Genomic DNA, 24,289 nt, shown 5'->3' with positions numbered 1-24,289 from the left:
TCATATTTTTTTTTTTCCAAATCTTCCACTTTTTATGTTTTGAGAGTAACATTGTTGAGTTAATGCATGTTACAGACCAAGAAAATAGAATTATAAGGTTGTTTTTTTATGCAAGAGTGGGGGCTAGGGAGTGGGCATGGTGCACATGGACATACACACACAAAACTCAAATCATATGAACCATTAGAAACCAAAGTTAATAATAGATCGTCAAATAATGTTTGATTAAGTTTTACCTATAAACAAACCACAAAAATGGTAGTATTAGGTTGTTTAACGCCTTAAAATACTCAGATATAATCCTAATTATAATTAATAATTACTTTCCTATTCACAAATCATCCTATAATTGCATGTTTCTACTTTAGGGTGTAGTGGAAGGTTGAGTGTTGCAGCCACTTTTTATTCATGGAAAAGACGTAGTGCAATTTGCTTAGGATTGCACCTTTTTTTTATTTCATTTGGTGGGATTTACGCAGACAAATTATTTTAGTTGAGATCTTATAATATATGAATGAACAAATCATGTTATATGACATCAAAAATATGACATCCAACATGAAATCATTCTAAGAGAATAATTATTTTGAAGAAATAGGTCTATGATAACTGATAAGACGCTCCTCGTTTGTTAATGAAGGTCTAGGTCTCTAGGGGAATTCATGTGATTATGTGATGGTTGGTCGAACATGAATGAATGAAGCAATTACAAGGTGACTCATTGTTTCACAAGCTAAAGAATTTATGGGGTGGAGTCGTGGAGAGGGTACATTTTTTTTAAAGAGAGCCACATGTATAAATAGAGACCGTACATCAAATCAGATTTCACCTTAAAACTAAGGATCAAGTTATGGACAGGACTTTCGATATCATGTTATGTATGTGTAGGTGTTGCACACGTTATTAAGAGAAAGAGAAAGTGGAGAACTAACATCTTATTCTCACTTACTGTTTAATACTCCTTCCGTTTTTCATATATGCATCATTAAAACTAGCACATTTGTCAAGATATAATTTTGACCATTACTATCTTTAGTTATCTATTAGTAAAAACTATACATACTAATATTTAAAAAGTCAAAATAACGCAAATATAAAACACTCACATGTGACTTTTCATGGGAAAAGGTATTAACTTTATGAAGTCCCATGTGAATTCCTTTATCGTAGAGGATATTGAAGTCATTAAAGGTTTCAATTTAACTCTGATACCATGTTAATTATCAAGTAAGCCACACCGTCACATGACTTGATTGTCATACAAATTTTTTGCTACTAGTTAATGGAAATATAATATATCTTGGTGAAATTCATATATAGAATTGTGTGAAAATATGTAGTAGTGGTTGTAAGAAGCATAGTTAGTTTCTTTAATGTCATAGGTTTCCCTTCTACACAAAAGTTTGAACTTGTATAAATATGCTGATGATATGATCAAACAAGAATAAAGAGCTTTACAATCAACCTATTACCCTTAACTTATCATACTTTTATGTCAATTTTTTTTTTTCCTCCATAGTTTTAATTAATGACTTTATTTTATAAAATGCAAGATACATGTAAATTTAGGAGTGGATATACTTGGGTTTATGAAAGAAGATTCATGTAATGATAGACCAAACTGAATATATTTATAATCAAGGTCGACCATTGTTCACAAGAGATTCCAATATATGTGGATGTAAATAAACCAAGTCAAGTCAAACAAGTATTATGTAGATAATTTAGATTATAGTAAACTCATTTAAATTAGTCAATAGCTTGAGATTTTAAATCTCTAAAGAGTTTGTTCAACCTATACCACCTATAATAATAGGATATGTATAAGGAGAATAAATAATTTTCAATCTTCATTTGTTATTAGCCCATGCATAGAATGAAAGAAACACCTAGAGTAATCAATATAGTTTGAAAATTGAATTAACTTATAATCTCCTAACTTACAAGTTACAACTTGATATAACAAGAAAATTTAAAAATCTAATTTAATTATTTAATGATATTAATTTGAATAAAATGAAGTTAAAACTACAATTATGTTGGATAGATCAAAGATATTTTTCATGTGTGTTGGACTGTTAGGCCCATTTTCTTTAATTGGTTTAGTGATTACTGAAATGGGCCAAAGTCATTGTGGGCTTACAATGTCAATCAACATGACAAAAATTAACAATGTTACTTGAACACAAATTGCATTTGATGATGTTTTGTGGAAAGATGGCTAGGTTTTGAGTCTATTGACAAAAGCCCATTAGTGAGTCATGAATTATGAAGTAAATTAATCAAGAAAATATGCATCTTGTATGGAGTTTCATTACCATGGACATAACGGTTTATGTATGAAAATAGATATATCATTTTATAACTACGGGCCTGTTTTGATTGACTGAACTGAGCTGAACTGAACTGAACTTATTGGAGCTGAACTGCACTGAACTAAATTGAATATTTTATGAGAAAAGGATATTAAGAACTGAACTGAACTGAAAATAAGCTGAAGAGAATAGACCTTAATTGTATTTATCAATAATGTCTTGCAAACAAGCTTAACATTAAAAAGTAGTGATGTTTCATGTTTGTTTATTTTTTGGTGTATTTTTTAAGTGAAAGGAATGAAATCTTAGACTACTCACTCATTTTTCTTTGATCATATGTTGTTATTTATATAGATACAAAATTTCGTATTACTTCTAGTAATAAACATTAAACTTTGACGACTAAATATTTATCTAGGGGAGAAGTTGCATTTGTAACAATATTGCATTTACTAATTCCACAAAAATAACGAGCTTGTGAAGCCAAAATAGATTTTTGGGGTTAACGGGTTGAACTATTGTTGATCACCTCAAATGCTCAGGAAGACTTAAAGCTAAAACTTGCATTGGTTGCTGTGGTGAATTTTTGACAGAAAATTGATCAGTGCGACTGAGCACATGCACCTGAGCTAACATGTGGACTGCACGAATAGGTTAAGTTCAACTTTCAAGGTGTCGTTTTCTTCAATCATCGCCAAAATTAACAGATTTCGGTCCATTTGGGTTACGAAATTATTGTTGGATTCAGTAGCAATGTAACATGCATCATTCATAAGATATACACTCTCCTTTTCATATTGATGTTCCTACTTTGACTAACTTTGTCTCGTAAAAATATTTCAAGTAAGAAGAACAATATGATACAATGAATACAATAAAAGAGTATCATCAATTCCTTAATTAGATGTATTATGGCGACCGTTTGTATCGTATCGTGTTGACTTGTTTGATTAACATTATTTTTTCTTTTTACTTTTTTTTTTATGCGGTTCATATTGTGTTAATTTTTACCAACGTTACAATTATGTCCGTTATTGTCCAACATTCTAACGTCACTATTACTCCTTTGTCCAAAAATGTTTAATCAAATAAAGATAATTATCAATTTTTCTACCGAGTATGTCATAAATGTTTGAATTAAGTTTAAAATTAATTAGAAAAGAAAAGATAAAAAAACAGATATTAATCTGATAAGGTTTATTTTTTTTCGATGTGTTGATGCCCTTGATGGGCAGGTAATGCAGGGTGAAGCTTCTAGAGATCTCTAGAGTGTAGTTATACGCCATTTTATTTTGACTGTTTTTTTTTTTTTTTTTTTAAGGACTTTTGGCTGTTTAGTTGCCGTAGGTGGACTTGTACATCTACTTCTAAACCTGGACCAACAGCTTCTAGATTTACCAATTTCTTTAACATCAAGCTCCACATATTTTTCAATTCAATTCAGAAAAATATTAGTCAAGTTTGGCAAAAAGCAAATTATATCATAATGATCAATAGAGGTTAGCCGCATACATGGTGCGATAGGGGTTACCTGTAGGGTGTTATTTGTATTTTAAAGTTACTTGTATTCTGGGGTTACTTGTAGGGTGTTACTTGTATTATGAGGTTACTTGTATGGATTATTTGTATCGTGGGATTACTTGTATGGGTTACTTGTATTCTGAGTAACTCCTACAAGTAACTTCAGATCAAACCCCATACCAAACTAGTACACCCTACAAGTAACCCTTGATCAAAACCAGTAACACCCATACAAGTAACCCCAAAATACAAGTAACACCTACATGTAACTCATGACAAAACCAATAACATTCTACAAGTAACCCCTGTCGTCACGTGGCCAGCCGCATACAAAATTTGTAAATGACCAATATTATGTAAGGCCGTATTTGTAATTGATTACGTACAAACCCTGATCATATGGCCAATATTAGAAATAACATTGAAAAAGTTGACAAAAAAGGAAAGCAGCTTCCGAGAAACCTTTCATGCAATCAGAAGGTTCACATTAGTCGGTCTAACTTCTACTCTTCTAGTAGACATCTCCTACGCGCTACATCATAATCCACTCGTGCCGAATCTCAATTTTTATGTCAATATGACAGCTATTCGATATACATGTCAGGGGTACGGGATATAATAATTAATATCGATAAGAAAATAATATCAAGTTGGATACAAATTCTTAAATGGACTTGTTTAACACTAATTTATTGAGGACCACCAACATTAGAGACAATATGATTATTTTGTTAATAAAAAAAGGGTCACTATATTAAAATAAAGCTTATTAGGTTGAAATAAAAGTTAGTGTGACATTAAAGGCTATAAGAAGTTATTTTTCTAATGAAAATTTTAATATAATAGTCATAAATAATAAAGATCACTACGTTAAAATTAGGTCACTATTCAACATAATTTCGTAATTTAAGTTCATAATAATATTAACGGTCACACAAGTTTTAAAATTAGGTTACTATGTTAAAAATAAGGCTACTATATTAAAATTAGGGGTCACTATGTTGAATATAATGTCAGTTACGTGTGCATAAACCTTAGGTTCACAATAATATTATTATGAATCAGGTCCACGCAATATTTTCTGCAAGTTGGAAGGTGCTAGGTTTGTTTCCTATAACCGATATTAACTAATTGTAGAAATACAATATACGAAGTAAAGTATAACGGCGGTCCAAGCAAGGCATTCAACACGGTTGAAATATTCCACATTTGCACCATATATATAAATACCAATCTCATTGAATTCTCAAACCATGCTTAGAAAAGTGTCATAATTTCTTTGAACACACCAAATTTTTACCAACAAACAACTCCTATTTATCCTATCCTCCTTTTAACACATCATTATTTTCGTAACATCATAAATTTTGTAAAGAATGGCAGGGAACTCTAGTTATGAGACGTCGTGGGCGGATCAATGGGATCCGCAACCAGCTTATGGTAGCCACGAGTACGATGGCAAAATGACTAAGAAGAAGAACAACAACAACAACGACGGATCAGGAGGAGCAAAGAAGAAGGTCGAAGAAGGGCTTAATAAGACTAAGGAAGTTGCTTCAACGGGTTTTAAGAAGGTCAAGCAGGGTACTTCAATGGGTTTCAATTGGATCAAAGACAAGTACCAAAAATCTACCCAAAAACATTGATTATAAATTACGTATGTTACAACTTACTTTCATGTAATTATATGATCTTAATCATCGTCTTGATTATTCACATGTATCTATACCTTTATTCTATTCGATTTGTTTGATCAAGTTTTGTGTAATTTGAGATTCCTTGACTCGTCTTTTTTTTTTTTTTTTAATTATTATTATTATTATTATTTTTTTTTTTTTGCATATGAATGTATATTATACATTTATACATACAAAATACACCGTAGTGTAAAAAGTTCGATTTTGTATAAATCTATTTCTATTTTTCTCTGTTTATTTTTGCTGCAAATCTCAATCTCCTGATAATCTATTTTATCACAAATATATTTATACTCCTTCCATTTTATATGGTTCAATTCTTCTCGGTCTAACACCAATCTTGTACTGTCTCACCAAAAGATTTAAATAGGGGAACAATATAAAGCGGAGGAAGTATGGAAAAAAAATGTCTATAAGACTTATTTATTGTTGTTGTGAAATATGAAGTATGAGATTTTAATTTCTATTGAAACTAGAGATTTTAATGTAAGGTATCAGATTATTTCGATTTTTATATATTTCAATTTTTTTTATACTATCTATCACTTATTGAATAGTTATTGACTATGATCAAATCTTAATTTTATTAAACAACTCCTAATCACTGCCACTCACAAAAATAATAGTCAACAAAAATTAGTTTGAATCATTAAATCAAAAGATAAAAACACTTTTTAAAAAATAAGTTTTAACCCCGTAAATATTTTATGTAATTCATACTAAGAAACATTGAATTAACATTATGCATGTTTTAGGGTCTGTTCACATTTACTTAATTTCACTTCAGTTCAGCTCTAATCAGTTCAGTTCAGCTCTTAATTTTCCCCACTCATAAAATATTAATTTCAGCTCTGTTCAGTTCAGTTCAGCTCAGCTCCAATCAGTTCAGTTCAATTTAGTTCAACTCAATTCAATAAATGTGAACGGGCCCTTAGTTGTCCATCTAACAAAAAGTTGCAATAAGAATCAGCAGCACGCCAACAACCACCGTCCACCTTGATGGGTCAACTACAATTACTTATTGGTTATCTTCCTTTGCCTCTATTCAAAAGGGAAATATGTTTAAGTATGAAAATTCGTATAAAATAAAATTAAATACAAATTCAAAGGAAGGATAATTATTCACGCTTTCATTTTTTTAATAATCATAATAATAACATCATCATATTATTAGGTGAAGAATCTTTCTACAAAGACTAATTAGGCCTCAATTGATTTGCAATCATATATGTAAATATTAGGTAATCAAGATTCGAATTTCCCATGCAATGACAAATTATTCATGAATTTTGCTTTCGCATTATAAACTAGTTAATTGTGTCAATTATATGCTGAATTAGTTTTTGTCTTATTGTAGTTGAGCAATTACCAGTATAAAGTTTGTATTGCTGGTTGTGCAATGCTCTTGGTGTTTAAGCAATTTTTTAATTTATTTCAATGAAAGTTCTTTTGATGTGTTTTAATTCAACTGTTCTCTTCACTTTAAAAAAAATAATATTAAATAAAAATAATTTCAGTTCTGTATCAATAAGTTCAGTTTTGTAAAATTAATTTCAGTTAAGTAAAAATAATTTAAGTTCAGTAAAAATAAGTTCAGTTTAGTAAAATTCAATTTTCTTAAAGAAGAATTATAACAGAAAATCCGTAAAAATATTTCAGTTCAGCAAAAATAATTTTATTTTAGTAAAATTAAATTAAGTTCAGTAAAATAATTTAAGTTCAGCAAATACGTAGTAATTTGTTTCAGTAAAAATAATTTCAGTTCAACAAAAATAAAGTAAAGAGATCGGGACCTAAATCTTTAGTCTAAGCTAAACATCGTGTTGTTAGATGTAGAAACATTGAGTTGATGACTGTGTATTAGCTTGGTATAATAATACAAAGAATATGTTCAAATAAAAATAGGACGAAGAGAGTAAGACTATATGAGTAATAATGAGATGAGTGAATCCCTTGAAAGTAGAATATGCCAAACATAGCCCAACATGCTAGCTTGCTAAATGATTGATGGTTTTAAGCAGGTTCTTTTGAGGTAGACTTTGAGAAAAAAATACATCTAAACTAATAGCCTAATAGGCTAATACACAATCATCAACTCAGTAAGATTCTCAATATGATACATATTGCGACTCTCATTTATTTAAGTTAAAATGACATGTATCTAAGCATTAAAGACATTAGGTTAATAAAGCAAATCACAGAGAACCAGGTAAATGACGAACACCTTTAAGAGGGATTTTAAAATTTGAAATAAGATATTAATTACTTTCCTAGACTATATGAAAAGGTAGACGTGATTAATCCATAGATCAAATGTAGTCCATGTTATTGTTACGATTGTTACACAAGTATGTATTATGTATTTATGTTGTTGTATAAAAATGTGATATATGTCACATCTTGGTTATTGTGGCTATTAAAGTTTAGCTTAGATCAAAGAAAACGTAGACATGACTATCCAAGTATCCATGGATGATCGGATGCACTTGGAGTGGTTCAAGACCTTCAAGTTGCTATGATAGTCCAATTGTTGGTTGTGTTCCTGACTTTTTTAATTTATGTTGATATTAGAAGGCTGTTATATTCTTTTAACATCATTAATATTTCTCAAGTTAAGAAAGGCAACAATATCGTTGCCCATCTTGTGACTAGATGGGACACGTTGTTTAGAGTTCATCTTGTATGAACTCTTTCCCTTAAAGTATCATTAATTTTGTACATTGATGAAGCTTAGCTTGATTTGCAATACAAGGAAGGGAAAAAAAAAAAAAAAAAAAAAAAAAAATCTTTATCAATTTTCATTTAACACAAGAAGCACTTCATATTTATTACTCCCTTCGTTCTGGTAGTCCCTTTTGACCAAATTTTAGTCCCATAATGTTTATTCCATTTACCTTTTCCAACAACTATTTATATATATAATTTTGGTATATATATATGTATACCAAAATTATCTCTAATTTGCAATAATATTTGTACAAATTTAGCTTTTTCATGTAAATTTTGTTTTTTCGTGTATTTTTATTACTCGTACTATCTTTCCCTACTCTTTTACATACCCTATGTAAAGTTACCTTTTGAATGTACTTTTATTACTTATTTATGTTTATTAATTTTCGTGAAAATTTCCCATAAGGGACGATCATTAAGGAATAGAGGGAGTATTATTAATTATTTTGGACTTTGAATGTTGGAGTTTGATAAAAATGTTGTTTAACGAGGTCTTATTTAGGGTCTGTTCTGAATGGAGCTGAGCTTAACTGAACTGATTGGAGTTGAACTGAATTGAAATAAATTATTTATGAGAAAAGAAAATTAAGAAGTGAACTAAAGTAAATCTAAGGGTTTGTTCTCTTACGTTGAAATTCAGATCAGATCAGTTCAGCTCAGTTCAGTTCAGCTTCTAATTTCCTTCTCTTATAAAATATTTAGTTCTGTTCAGTTCAGCTGAGTTCAATCAATGAGAACAGGCCCTAAAGTGATTGAAGCTGAACTAAGGGCCTGTTCTCATTGACTGAAGTGAGCTGAACTGAACTGAACTGAACTTAACTGAATATTTTATAAGAGAAGAAAATTAAGAGCTGAGCTGAACTGAAATGAACTGAATTTCAACGTAAGAGAACAGACCCTAAATTGAACTGAAATTAAGTGAATTTATTTTTCCTTTTATATTTTGATATGCTGAATATTGATCATAACTTCATATAAGGGGGGCCAAGGGGCCTCTCAAATTTTTTTAATCACCAGACTAGAAAATGACATTCGGTTGTTTCCAACACCAAACACGTTTCTTGTCATCATTTGTCCATAAACTTTCTCAGGAGGAAAAAAAAAAAGAAAGAAAAAGAAAAATAATACAAAAAACAAAACAAAAAGCGTTGTGATTTATGGTTGTAATTTGTAATAAGCCTTGCACCAACATTAGATTGCAACCACTAATATAACTAAAGAAGGTATCAGCCACATACATCAGATATTTCTTCTAAAATCTATTGCACTTAAACTACTAACATGTTACTCAACTCTATAATTATCTCACCAAAAGAGTGATTTGGAAAAATAAATTTGTTGATTTCATATAAGTTCTAACATTCTGACAAATCACAATGAATATGCATGTTTTTTTTTTTTTTTACAACAGCAATATGCATGCTTTTATGGAATAGTGAATTTGTTTGTTCATATGGAAATTTGAAAAGAAAATCAAAGAACAATTGATCTCCTAAAATTTATACAAGCCGATTAATTATATGAGCCAATTAATTGGATTATGCTATATGAGCCGATTAATTGGATTATGCAAGACAATTGATTCCTTCTTTATATCAACATTGCTAAATTAAAATTGTAGCTTTAGCAGTTTAGCTAGACATATTGAAAACCTTGGAGAGAAAAAGAAGAGTATAGTTATGAAACAATTATTATATGAGGATAAATTAGCTTAGATACGCGTATACATAGTATTCTTTAAAGGAGGTCATACACTCACACTATAAAAGATATATACTACCTCCGTTAACTTAACCAATAGCCAATGGGGCAATAGATGTATGACATTAGCAAAATACAATTACAAATTACTACATCTATATTTAGTCATTTACCTATTATGGTTTTCATCCTAGCTTTGTTATCTCTCTCTGCCAATTTTTTTTTTTAATTTTAATTTTAACTTTTTTATTTTAAAAACATGTTACGAAGTGAAATATAACTTAGACATGCATTATTAATCACTAAAAAAAAATAAAATGAAGTAGCTACCTTTTAAATGGCAAAAGCTAATAAGCGCCCCCAGAGCGTTAGATAAGAGAATTAAAGTACAAATATTAGAGTAAAATTAATATTAATTACACCGAACGACGCGTGATTTTGTCATAAATTCCTAACTTAATACCATTTTAACCAATATAATTTATCCTTATCTAACGTCCCGGGGCGCTCGTTAGCAAGATCGTTTAAAAATATATTACTAGTACATAATGTGTAGGTATTTGAGATTAATCTAAAAAGATCACACATTATAATTAAAAAAAAAAACAATCGGATCAAGATTATAGTAGTACAAAGTCAAAAGGTGTCAACTATAAGATAATAAACGAAACCGAGAAAATAAAAAATTAGAAAAGTTCCATTATCAGAAGGGACCCATGAAAAATGGACATATATGCAACGAGTAGCCACGTAGTAATTCATTATTCATCCCCATCCTAAGAGTCAATTCATCAATGTCCATAAACGTCATGGTTAAATTAAAGTTGGTACTACCTTCAATTCAATTATATAAACAACACTTTGCTTCCCACTCTTTCTCTCTCCTCCCCTTTTCATTTCTTGTTAATTCACCTAAAATGGCGTTTCCTATGCCTGTTCGTCAACTCTTCATCGATGGAGAGTGGAGAGAACCCCTTAAAAAAAATCGCATACCCATCATTAATCCTTCTACTGAGGAAATCATCGGTTAGATTCTTAATAAAATTAATAAATTTCTCAATTTCTATGTAATAATTGGAGTTAATGAGCTAAAATTTTGATGTTTAATCATATAATAGTACATACCCAAGTGGGTGTTTTAATTACTTATTTAAGCTAAACATTAGTAAGACCGATTGACACGCGATTTTGACACGGGTTTTTAAATAAATGCCCGTTTAGGAAATGTATTTAATGCTTATACTTAGCGGGTTTGCTAGAGTTCATGTTTAGGGATGTGGGTATTAATTGAAGGGTATTTTCAGGTGATATTCCGGCAGCAACTGCAGAGGATGTTGAGGTTGCAGTGGTGGCAGCTAGAAAAGCGTTTAGGAGGAACAAAGGCAGAGATTGGGCCGCAACTTCTGGTGCTCATCGTGCTAAATACTTGCGTGCTATTGCTGCTAAGGTTCTGAGTTTAATCTATGTTTTTGATTGACAAAGTACTAAATTATACAAGTATGATGTTTATTTTTATTTTGATGATGATAAATTTGAATTGGGTATTTTTATTGCTGAATTATTTGTGGGTTGGTGATGTTGGCATAATTTGCATGTCATATTTTGGTTTGGGAATTTGATCTGTAACTCTGTAAGCTGTAAAAAGTGCTTAAAATAATTGTTTTCATATAGTTTTGAAATGAAATTTATGTACAGTAAGTGTTATTATTGGGTAAAGTTTCCTCTTTGGATTGAATGTGGTACATTAATGTTTCAGAGTTCTTTATATAGGTCAAATAAGTTCATCAGATGGACATTTCTGGGTAAAACTGTTGTTTTCCTGAATTTAGTCTCTTGTGGTAGTATGCGGAACCAATTTGGATTGTATAAGCAAATAGGCAGTCATGTTTTGTATATTCTATGATGCTGGGATGATATTTTTGGAGTTATATTGTTTCGAGTTCATCTTAGTTATTGGGCCAAAGTGCGCAATTCTGGTAGTATATAGGTAATTCGACATAATTTAGTTTCATTTTCCATTTTTATTGTCCAATTGACCCTTCTACCCTCTAAGACAGGGCGGCATTGCTAAAAAATGGAGCAATGTTTTCTTATTCTATACACAAAAGGGTGTATTTCTCTTGATCTGAGTTTCACGTATCTGAACTGAATCAACTGATTGTATTTAATTTAACTTACCTATACTTTTTGTAGATGGACCTGGGTAGCCCTTTTGCCCCATAACATTACTTATTGGCTCATATCTGAACTTATTTTCATGCTTTAAATGACACTAAAGTGAGGACTATAGAGTTTAACTTGTGGAAATATCATGTTCATTTATGCCTTTTGGACTCAAGGTTATCTAACAGTTGCAGTTACAGAGGTATGATAGTGTACAGTACATGTGAGCAGTGAGTATATGACCTTTTAAACTCTGCCATATGTTATATAGTTATCAAGGGGCACTGGCATGTCGATGTTCGTATATTCTAGTTTGAGTTTTGGTTCCTGGTATGGCTAAGCTGTTGGTTTAGCAGATCAACAGAAGTAGGATATGTGGTAGTTTGAGCTTGAGCTTATTATCTACCATGTGTTAGTCATTAAAGAATTCAGTGTTATCTGATCTTAGTCATTAACTATACTTCTTGGACATAGCAACAATGGGTCAAGGGCTAAATATTACTGAATTTGGGGGTACTACTGGACCCTTATAAGACTTAGTTACTTTCAAATTTGTTTTGTAGTATTCAAGTTGTTTTCTATCTATGTATATCTGATTCAAGTGTATTTTTGGTTGAAAGGTTTATTTCTTTGAGAAATTGGAATAAAATTGATGATTTAGTCAAATATATACCTAAATCCGACTTTTATTTTGCAGGTAAAAGAAAGAAAAGATCATTTCGTTAAGCTGGAAACCCTTGATTCTGGAAAACCATTTGATGAAGCAGTGTTGGACATTGTGAGCGAACAATTTGAATATACTCTTTTAGATTCTTGACTCCGCATTCCTATTGAGTTTCATGCTTTGATTGCAATTTTTTAGGATGATGTTGCTTCATGTTTTGAATATTTTGCCGGTCAAGCCGAAGCTCTGGATGCCAAACAAAAGGCTCCAGTCACCCTGCCTATGGATAGATTTAAAAGTCATGTTCTCAGGCAGCCCATTGGTGTTGTTGGATTAATATCCCCATGGTAATTCCTTCTGCCTAAAATTGCAATGCTTGGGGCCTTCGGCTGTGCCATGCTTACTGTTAGTTTGTTACTGATCCTTTTTAATTTTTTTTGTTTTCCCTTTTCTTTCTGCTGAAGGAATTACCCACTTCTAATGGCTACATGGAAAATTGCTCCAGCACTTGCTGCTGGTTGCACAGCTGTACTTAAACCGTCAGAGTTGGCATCTGTGTATGTTATTCACCAAAGCTCTATTATATAAACATGCTTTCTCTATGCAACAGTCAATGCTAATGTCAGATAACAAATTGTATGGCTTTCAGGACTTGTCTAGAATTTGGTGAAGTTTGTAACGAAGTGGGACTTCCTCCCGGTGTGTTGAATATTTTGACAGGATTAGGCCCTGATGCTGGTGCACCAATAGTATCTCATCCTGATATTGACAAGGTTTTACCTTCCCCCCACAAGCTTTGCCTTTTAAAAACTTTTTGTGATTCATATTGTTTTAAATGTGACCATATTTTTTAATAAAACAGGTTGCATTTACTGGGAGTAGTGCCACTGGCAGCAAGATTATGGCTTCTGCTGCCCAGCTAGTTAAGGTAGAGAAGTTCAGCCAAAATTTCAATCTTCTTTCTATGTTTTGTGTGCCCCCATTTCTAACCTTAACTTGATTGCAGCCTGTTACATTAGAGCTTGGAGGTAAAAGTCCTATTATTATGTTTGAAGATATTGATATTGATACAGGTTAGTTGATCTAAGATCAAACAAAATTTGGTTCTTTTAGTATCTAATATATCTTTTTATTTCAGAATCAAATTTTTCTGACCTTTGTTCATCAGAGAAGCTTAATCAATTCCATCTTTTAACATATTGAAATTTGTAATTGAGCAGCTGTTGAATGGACTATTTTTGGCGTTTTCTGGACAAATGGTCAAATATGTAGTGCAACGTCTAGACTTCTTGTGCATGTAAGCATCCTATTTTGCAAGAAATTTGATGAATTGACGTTAACTAGTTACCGGTATTGATTTTCATTACTAAGTATGTACAAGTCTGCTAAGAAGGATCCTTTTCTGACTTTGGAATTATCTGTTCAATAATCATTTTACAGGAAAGTATTGCAACCGAATTTGTTGATAGGATGGTTAAATGGACAAAAAACATAAAAATTTCTGACCCATTTGAGGAAGGATGCCGGCTTGGCCCTGTTATTAGTAAAGGACAGGTATTGTGGCTTATTTCTTAATTTTAGCTTTTACAATTCTGAGCCAGCGGAACCATCTAATGTTTACTTCATTTGCTTCAGTACGACAAAATTATGAATTTCATATCAACAGCAAAGAGTGAAGGGGCAACTATTTTGTATGGAGGCTCCCGCCCTGAGGTAAAATAAATTTGTTTCTGAGTACAAAAATAGAATTATTTGGTGAACCGCACATTAAATTAAATAGAACATAGTTTATTTGGAATCTGATAAGCATCAAATTAAATGCTAATATGAATGTTTGGAACACACTCAGCATATTACCCCTGAAAATATAATCTTCAGAATGCTACCTTTTTTTTTTCTTTTTCATTTTGGGTACTAGAAGCAAAATGGTTTACATGCTAAATCCCTATGCATAAATCTGTTCATACTATAATCTTGTTAAACTTGCAAACCCAACTTATTTACTGATAATTTAATTAGTAATATTATTGCTTCAAGCTAACCGCGCAATGCTAATACCTAATGACTAACGAGGCCTGAATCTGTGATGTATTTGTACAGCATTTGAAGAAAGGGTATTTTATTGAGCCCACCATTATTACTGATATCTCCACATCCATGCAAATATGGAAGGAGGAAGTATTTGGTCCTGTCATATGTGTTAAAACATTTAGTACTGAAGATGAAGCCATTGAATTGGCAAATGATACACAGTAAGTTTGTCAAATAATGATTCTGCCTCCTTAGAGAAACTCTTCCTTGTATTGATCTTAGTTTGTAATTTCCAGGTATGGTTTAGCTGCTGCTGTGTTTTCTAAAGATCTTGAAAGATGTGAGAGGGTAACTAAGGTAAGTATAATTGTACCAGTCAAGTAAACCATGTTGTTTTCTTGGTTGATTCAAGATTTAGCTCTGCAAGTTTTGTCTATTCCTTATTTGTTTGGTTATGCAGGCTCTAGAAGTTGGAGCTGTTTGGGTTAATTGCTCACAACCATGCTTTGTTCAAGCTCCATGGGGAGGAATCAAGCGTAGTGGATTTGGACGTGAACTTGGAGAATGGTAAGCTTACACTAACAGAATCTCTCTTTTCTTATTCACAGTGAATCGTGATTTCTGCTACGATGCTTCCTCCTTGATGTATACTCTTTGTAAATTCTACAGGGGTATCGAGAATTACTTAAATATCAAGCAGGTGACTAGTGATATTTCTGATGAACCATGGGGCTGGTACAAGTCTCCTTGAAGCTGTGAGGTAATTTGAATATCGGCATTGTAGTAAAGTGAACTGTGGTGAGACTGGATCTTGAGATGATTCACAGAGGTCTAGTTTACAGTATGTATGGAGTGAATAAGGTTGTTTGATGCTGGAGTTCCGCTTAGCAAAGCTTAATTTTGTTGCGTGTATTATTACTTCAGACAATTGAATTGGATCAGAAATAAGATGGTACGTAGTTTGACTATGAAACTCTTTGTTCATCTACAATTCTACACTCGCGAGTCATGAACTCATGACACAGTATGTTCTGTACTTCTGTTTTTCTATTCATGTTATTCATTAATTCCTTGCTTAAGTTTCGACAGTGGAGCTGAATGAGGGTTTATGACTGTATACTATGAGTTTCATTTGAGTTACCATCACCTCTAGGCAGATGGAGTAGAACAGACAATTATTACTTTGATGAAGGCAAAATTCATACCTTTGTGATTTTCGGGATCGATGTTGGAAAATCTCAGATAAATTTTCATAGTATTATGTCTTTCTAAAACTTCATTGGATCACTAGAGATCTCCCATTAAGTATGCCCCAAATAGCTCAACCGTATAATAAATATAAACGAAGGTGAATTGCATCATTGTATGTGCCAACCTTGGGCAAAAAATGAGATTAATCATCTTCCTGTTTAAGGGTAAAAGGGCTAATAGCATAACTTGTTTTATTGTTTATTATTCATCAGTACTTATTATATGTATATACAAACCTTAAGAGTTAAGATAACATAATAAGATAGGAAACATTAAACATACCATATTTCCAAAGGTATGACTCACTAATCACTACAAGTACATTATATCAACATTATTTAGCAAATCAAATCCTATAAATAAAAATTAAAAAAAAAAATAAAAATAAAAATAAAAATTGTTTACCTAATAATTCACACACGTTCATGACAAAATAGAGGGAAATGATTTTGGCACACCCTCAATTGATTTTGGCACACCCCTATGTGAGAGCACAGTTTTCTATGCTCTTCTCACATAGGGGTGTGCCAAAATCAATAAAGGGTGTGCCAAAATCAATTTCCCAAAATAGACCATTCCAACCTCTTTTTATTTACCCCTCTTGTGATGAGAAGGACACTCCCGTATTTTACCATAATATAATAATAATACGGAGTAATAAAAAAATAAATAAAAAAAAACTCTTCTTAGGGCTTGTTTGACATTGTTTTTGTTTTTCAATTTTAAGTTTTTTTTTAAAACAAAAAACCAAAAACAAAAGAAAAATGTTTTCACTTTTTAATTGTTAGTTTTCCAATTTATCATAATTTTAATAAGTTTTAAACTTTGGTTCATTATATGATGGGTCATATAAGCATCTAATATACTTCCTTTTATTAGTATTAAGTTGTGAATTTATCGACAATTCACGAGTGAATCGGTGTAATAAATGTTTATTTATTGTCAATTATTTCTATTTTTAGCTTCTTATATGCAGCTCTAAGGGTAGCATATATCATTTTCCTTATAAAACAAAGATACCACGATAAATCTGATTTATTTATGTTTGTGTTGTTTCGTAAAGAAGATCATTTCAACTTGTGTCACTTAAACATTATGTTAAACGAGTATAACTTTAGAACTTCCTCTGTTTTTTTAATATTGCACCAGGTTGACTTCTACATTATTCACATGCTTTCTTCTAAATAACAAACCCAAATAGCTCGATCTTTTTTTTTTTTCTCTTTTTGTATTTAAGACCCACAAGGACGATCGATGATAATCGATCTCATAACTACTTAAAACCGAAAGAGAAACTCTAACCACTTGAATTATCTCATGCTCTCAATCCATCCAATAACTAGTTTCAAGTTTCTAACTTTTAGTAGTACAATACCAAAAGTACTCCAACATTTTAAGGAAAACAGAGTAACATCTCTACAAAAAAAAAAAAAAATTAAAATTGTGGCACAATTCCCAATCCATTCTAGAATAATCCATAGGACAATAGCGGTTTAAATCATCAACCTCAATCTTCACGTGTTTTTTCTCCTTCAAATCCTCTATATTATTTCGTATTATTTCATCAACTTTCTTTCTACTCATTTCTCTTTATCCAAGAAAAATGGCGATTCCTTCTCGTCAGCTATTCATTGACGGTGAATGGAAAGAACCCATCAACAAGAATCGCATTCCTGTCATCAATCCTTCCACTGAAGAGATTATCGGTTAGTTTAATCGAAAAAACCCATAAATCTCTTTAAGTGTCATGCTTTCTTTCAACTTAATTTCTTCATTTTTAGACTTGTAGTTCATTATGATCCTAGCATTGTGTTATTCAACTGCTAAAGATTTGCTTATAGTGTGTATAATTTGATGGGATTTTTTTATTTATTTTTCTGATAGTGTGATTTATTGGGATTTGAGTTTGTGATTGCATTTTTTGACTTGGGTATTTGTTGAAATTTGATGTCTTTTTTAAATCATCTCTGAACTTGATGTAGTACTGGTAACATTTTTTTATATTGGGTTTGATTGGAAGGTGATAGAATGATTTATTGGGGGATTGAAATTACTTTTTTGTGGATTTGTTGATTAGAGATTGATATTGTTTTTTAACAGTGATTGATATTGTATTTAATGAACTGGGTTGTTAATCAAAATGGGGTTTTACTCCCATAGGTGACATTCCGGCAGCAACTGCTGAGGATGTGGAGCTTGCAGTGGCTGCAGCTAGAAGGGCTCTAAAGAGGAACAAAGGGGCAGATTGGGCAGCTGCATCTGGAGCTCATCGTGCCAAGTACTTACGTGCTATCGCTAAGAGGGTATGGATTTAGTGGCTGATTTGATCGGATTTGGTAATATGATCATGTTTTGATAAGTTTGTGTAGTTGGAGTACCAATGCTAATTTTTTGGAGGTTGGAATTGTAGGCGAATTGGAACACTTTGGTTTTGGGTTTGATGATTCTATTTTTATTTGATCAAAGTGGAGGAGTGATAAAATGGATAGCACATGTAGTATATGTTTGGAAAACTTTGTTAGAATGCTAGGTGAAAGATGAATTTTAACTTAATGTTAAAAGCTACTAGCTGGAAATTGGAAGTTAATCAGCTAGTTGATTGCACTACAAGTGTTGGTTAATTATCTTTAATGTCTTTATTTTTGCTTCTAGTGGGAATTTGCAGAAGACTTTAGGATATATCATTTCTCCTCATTTCATTTGAGTTCAAGATTCTCTCTTGAGCAACATTTCAACTTTGTTTTTTAATGGATGAACATATTATGCATGGATGTTCAGTTTTTATCTAAGTTGAAGGTGTGTGTTAATGCCTATCGGATCTTCTAGTAATTTGAGTGAGCTTGTAGGTTAGCTAGTCAGAGAATTTGAGCACTTTTGGTGATACCACTGAATGGTTAAGTACTATTGTAGTGGATTTCCTAGGTGTATATCTTATAATAGTCTTGAGGTCTGTCTTCGCTTTCCTAGCTTTTGGGATGTAAGGCTGACTGTCCTCGTTTCCCATTGGTATTCAAGACTCAATTGTATGTAATCCTTGAAGGGTCATATATTGGTTGAGAATCAGGGGGTAGCGTAGTAGTAAAGTTCCCACCTTCCTTATATCCTTTAGGTGTAAGATGCTTAATCACTTGTCTTTGGCTGGGAATTCTCTTTGGAGATCTCCTTCACACCACCTCCCCCCCCCCCCCCCCCTCCACGCAAACAAACCCTCATATTGCCTCGTTGGACCTGCAGATCTCCAAATAAAATATGCTTCGCCTCTCTCTATCTTTACACAGGGGTACTTGGGTAGAAAATATGGATCTGCTTGATACTGGTGTGGACTTCAGGGATTGCAATATCAAGGCTTACTTTAACTTCACATGCAGGTAACAGAAAGAAAAGATGAATTTGCAAAGCTTGAAGCCATGGATTGTGGAAAACCTTTGGATGAAGCAGCATGGGATATTGTAAGCTTGTAATCTTGTGTTCAATAATTCTTGATTCTGTGTCTTTCTTGAGTACTAATTAGTAACCAAGGCTTTTGTTCTTATGTACAGGATGATGTTGCTGGGTGTTTTGAATACTATGCTGATCAAGCAGAAGCTCTTGATGCAAAACAAAAGGCTCCAATTGCCCTTCCTATGGAGACATTCAAGTCTCACGTGCTCAGGCAGCCCATTGGTGTTGTTGGGTTAATTTCTCCGTGGTAAGTTTTGACCTTAGCCCCCATCCCTCAAAATATAAAAGGTGAAAATGAAACAACTTTAAAGAACTCCCATTTGTTGGTGTCATCAGATTTATTTAGGGAAGATAGTAGTAGTGTTGCTAACTAAATTGACAAGGCAATCAGTCAAATTGAGGAAGTGCAACATGATACCACAAGAATACAAGATTACCTCAGTCATTGTCATTTTGTACCACATGATTAATCTTCATTGTCTTTATGTGTACTGAGTACCTTGTTTGGGTGGATCATATGTCCATATCATCTAGACAGACAAATAAGACTAGATATGGGCTATGAGATTTTAGCAAATTTTCTTTTTAGCATCCCATGCATTTCGAATTTTACACTAATGACACACTTGAGTTTGACATCTTACCTAAACTGAGAACACTGTAGTTCATAAGGTATTTGGATTAAGATCTCTTTACAGAATTACAGCTAAATCTGATGCTTAGTGTTGCTAATCTTTTTCTTTGTTGAAGGAACTACCCACTTCTTATGGCTACATGGAAAGTTGCTCCAGCTCTTGCTGCTGGTTGTGCAGCAATACTTAAGCCCTCAGAAATGGCATCTGTGTATGTTTCTTGTCAAAACATTTCAAGCTAGAATCTCTTTCTGATGCTTCTTTTATACTAATACTTTGTTACATGATTTCTTATATCAGGACTTGTCTAGAATTGGCTGATGTGTGCAGAGAAGTGGGACTTCCTCCAGGTGTGCTAAATATATTGTCAGGATATGGCCCAGAAGCTGGTGGCCCATTAGCATCCCACCCTGATGTTGACAAGGTTCATCCTTGGCTCCTTGTCCTCTTTAAGCTTTACGTTCTTAGTGCATTTGTGTAGCTCCCCGAATATTGAATATGTGGATGTGAACTCTTCTTCATATGCTTCTGTCCATCACATTTCTGTTTAATAGGTTGCATTTACTGGGAGCACTGCTACTGGTAGCAAGATTATGTCTTCTGCTGCTCAACTGGTCAAGGTATGTCATAGCATGTTTAGTCCATATATAAATTTTTGTGAAATTAATTATAGTTCCTTTGACGACATCATTTCTAACATAAACTGCAGCCTGTTTCATTAGAACTTGGTGGGAAAAGTCCAATTATCATCTTTGAAGATGTTGATTTGGATCAAGGTTAGTGGGCATTAAGTTCAGGCAACGTCGGTGCTTTATTATCTAGTAAAAGTGTAAAACTTACGATCAAATACATCTCATAACATGTCAAAATCTATTTTAAATTGGACAGCTGCTGAATGGGCTGCTTTTGGCTGTTTTTGGACTAATGGTCAAATCTGCAGTGCAACATCTAGACTGCTTGTTCATGTGAGTGTCCACTTGCAACAGAACATCTCCTGAATTTCGATGGTTTATTGTTTTTGTGTTGATATAAATGATATTTGTACTTTTGTAGGTTAGTGTTTTCTACAGTTTAATTAGTGTTTTCTACAGTTTAATTTTGTAAAGTTGAATCCATACAATCTTTTCAGGAAAACATTGCAGCTGAATTTTTGGACAGGCTTGTTAAATGGTGCAAAAACATTAAGATTGCTGACCCATTTGAGGACGGTTGCCGGCTTGGTCCTGTTGTCAGCAAGGGACAGGTTTGATAAATTCTTTCCTTTTCTTTTTGGCTTTATTTATTCTTAGCTATTCTGCACGGCATATTAATGTTTACTTCATATTCTTCAGTATGAGAAAGTTCTGAAGTTCATTTCAACTGCAAAGAGTGAGGGTGCAACTATTTTGTGTGGAGGCTCTCGTCCTGAGGTAAATTAGTGGGTGTACTTGTTACTAGCCACTAATGTAGTTTCTATAACCTAATATTATATTTTCATGGAACTATGCAGCATTTGAAGAAAGGGTATTTCATTGAACCAACAATTATAAGTGATGTCTCTACATCCATGCAAATATGGAAGGATGAAGTTTTTGGCCCTGTCTTATGTGTTAAAACTTTTAGTTCTGATGAAGAGGCCATCGAATTGGCAAATGACACCCAGTAAGGCTTTTGAATAGTGGAGCTGCTCAAAATATATTTTAAGACTCTTACCTTCTGTATACCTGCTCTCCCAGTTCATGAGCATCCTATTCTGACCATTTTCTGTATTTCACAGATACGGTTTAGGTGCTGCTGTGCTATCCAAAAATCTTGAAAGGTGTGAGAAAGTGACAAAGGTGAGAATTATTATCTATTAGAGCTTATTTGAATGTCGAACCATTTGTCAAACCTAGGTTTTTATGCTGTTTATTCATGCTTTGATCCAGGCCCTGGAAGTTGGAATTGTTTGGGTGAATTGCTCACAACCGTGCTTTTGCCAAGCTCCATGGGGTGGCACCAAGCGCAGCGGCTTTGGACGGGAACTTGGAGAATGGTGAGACCTTAATTTTTTGCGTTGTACTAATAATTCCTGGAATCCTGATCTATAAATGATGCACATTCTTTTAACTCTGATGCGCATATAGCATCAAACTGTTCAAATTTAGGGTATATACAGAACAAATTTAGGGTATAGCATCAAACTGTTCAAATTTAGCAATCTGCTTGTGTCTCCTTCCTGCTTTCAACATTTTTGATGATCCTGTATAGTTAACTTTGAAAAGTAGCGAATATGGCCTTAATGCATTCGTAGACGCTGTTTCTATTTAGACTACAAAAGCAGTGTATAAAGATTAATGACCCAAACAGATCTACATGGAAAGTTATGGTGACGAAGAAAGGCAAACTTTTGGCAAGGATCGTAACCAGGGAATGAGGATAGGATGGATTGGAGAGATGAATATTGGAGAAGAGGAAAGGGGTCAAAAAAGAGGAGAGTTTAGAGAAAGTGTTTGTTAGATTTTGTCCATTGTCCAATAAGATGTTATGGACTGACTTAGTATTTTCTGATTCAAAGACTAATTAAGAGATAAAAGCTTGATACTTTGATTAATAATGGCTGAATTGGATACAAAAGGATAGATTAATAGCTTAAGGCTATCACTCTCTTGATAACTTTAGGTTATCATTCTCCTAGTAACTTGAGGTTACTACTCTCAACATTTTTCCTCATAATTCACACATAAAGCCTAATGCATATACAGATATACTATCCCCTATTTATACTAAGGAGTTAAGGACTACTAACCTAAAACCATCTAAACATCCCAAATTGCCCTTCCTAAGGTTAATCTATTACATAAGATCAGTTCTCTTTGCTCTTGCAGCATCCTATTTTTATGATATTGAGTACCAATTCTCTAATACATTATCTACTTCGTAAACGATTTTCTATATGGTACAATGCATTAATTTTTGTAATTTCTTCAAATTACTTAACTTGTTGTGGTGCTCTTATTTGCTATCTGAAATAAGGCCTTTTTTCAGCATCACACGTTATAAGTTATGAGTTAGTATAGGAACCATTGTAACTTGAAAGGGCCTTCATGTTAACAAATTTATGTCTTGGGTTGACCAATTATGTATCTATGGTAAAGACTAAAGAATATTTCATAGTATTCTATCAGCGTTGTTGTCTGAGTTCGGAGAAATAATCCTAAGTTGACAACAGAGAGATGTTTATGAGGAATTAGCTTATAGCTTTTTGTGACATATTTGTTGATTGCATGAAAGACGTAAACGAATTTCTCTTAGCTCTTCAGCTCTTGTAAATTGAGGTTTTTTTCCTTGACTTTTTCTGCAGGGGTATTGAGAATTACTTGAATATCAAACAAGTGACTGAATATATCTCTGATGAACCATGGGGATGGTACAAGAATCCTTCAAAGCTTTGAAGAAATTTTAGTGGGTGTTATTAAAGCAATGGAGGTATCGAGATATCGAGGAACATGTCAAGATTGAAATACGGAGCTTACAGATAGTTTGAATAAAGAGGCTGAATATTAAGAGTGTATTATGTGTGTTCTCTACTGTACTACTTGATGGATATTCATTCTTCGATCTTGTAAGCAATGTAGTACGTACTACACATACTTGATCCTCTCATTAATGGACGTAAAAATTTTATTGTGTTCATTTTGCCTCACAGAGTTGAACTCGTCGTGAATAAGCAAGGTAGACTTGATCCTTTCATTATTGGATATACCTCAAATATTGGCGAAAACGAGAATTAAAAATTGCTTAGCTTGAAGGTTATTCGTCTCATTGGATTTCCAAACCCCCCAGATTACAGTGTTTCCAACCACACCTTCATAATTAGTATTAGTAGAAAATATGAGATTGCAAAGGTTGAAGGAAAGAATAGATGTAAATCATCACATTGATGGATGTAAATTGGCTTTTTTTTTTTTTTTTTTTTTTTTTTAATGTTTTTTTTCTCATGAAATGTGTTAAATCAGATATGAGATATTACACGATGGATATTACACACCTAATTACGGGATCCCCAACAATTTTATCATACCATCTGTTTTTTTTTTTTTTTTTTTTTTTGAAAATCATAGTAGATACTCATAGAAGAAAATCGTATTTGACCAGATCAATAAATGTAATTAAAACTTTATT

The 24,289-nt window shown here is 32.7% G+C and overlaps 2 protein-coding genes across 2 annotated transcripts; both read left to right on the top strand.

Annotated features, from left to right (window-relative positions):
• Positions 1-10,808: 10,808 nt before the first annotated feature.
• On the top strand, positions 10,809-15,839 carry LOC145602513 (aminoaldehyde dehydrogenase BADH-like). The gene is made up of 15 exons (XM_081658708.1): positions 10,809-10,990; positions 11,269-11,411; positions 12,825-12,905; positions 12,990-13,138; positions 13,256-13,348; positions 13,441-13,564; positions 13,654-13,719; positions 13,798-13,864; positions 14,012-14,088; positions 14,232-14,345; positions 14,427-14,504; positions 14,892-15,043; positions 15,119-15,179; positions 15,283-15,389; positions 15,492-15,839. The coding sequence occupies exons 1-15, from the start codon at positions 10,882-10,884 to the stop codon at positions 15,571-15,573; spliced, it is 1,503 nt and encodes a 500-aa protein (XP_081514834.1). The 5' UTR covers positions 10,809-10,881; the 3' UTR covers positions 15,574-15,839.
• Positions 15,840-17,590: 1,751 nt separating this feature from the next.
• LOC145602524 (betaine aldehyde dehydrogenase, chloroplastic) lies at positions 17,591-23,800 on the top strand. Its single transcript, XM_081658720.1, has 15 exons — positions 17,591-17,779; positions 18,234-18,376; positions 19,442-19,522; positions 19,613-19,761; positions 20,265-20,357; positions 20,447-20,570; positions 20,701-20,766; positions 20,856-20,922; positions 21,035-21,111; positions 21,276-21,389; positions 21,478-21,555; positions 21,636-21,787; positions 21,903-21,963; positions 22,054-22,160; positions 23,469-23,800. Exons 1-15 carry the CDS (start codon positions 17,677-17,679, stop codon positions 23,557-23,559), a joined length of 1,506 nt encoding a protein of 501 aa, XP_081514846.1. The 5' UTR covers positions 17,591-17,676; the 3' UTR covers positions 23,560-23,800.
• The last annotated feature ends 489 nt before the right edge of the window (positions 23,801-24,289 follow it).

Source organism: Chenopodium album, chromosome 2, assembly GCF_948465745.1.
Source record: "Chenopodium album chromosome 2, dcCheAlbu1.1, whole genome shotgun sequence".
NCBI lineage: Eukaryota > Viridiplantae > Streptophyta > Magnoliopsida > Caryophyllales > Amaranthaceae > Chenopodium > Chenopodium album.
This window is presented reverse-complemented; position numbering and strand designations above follow the sequence as displayed.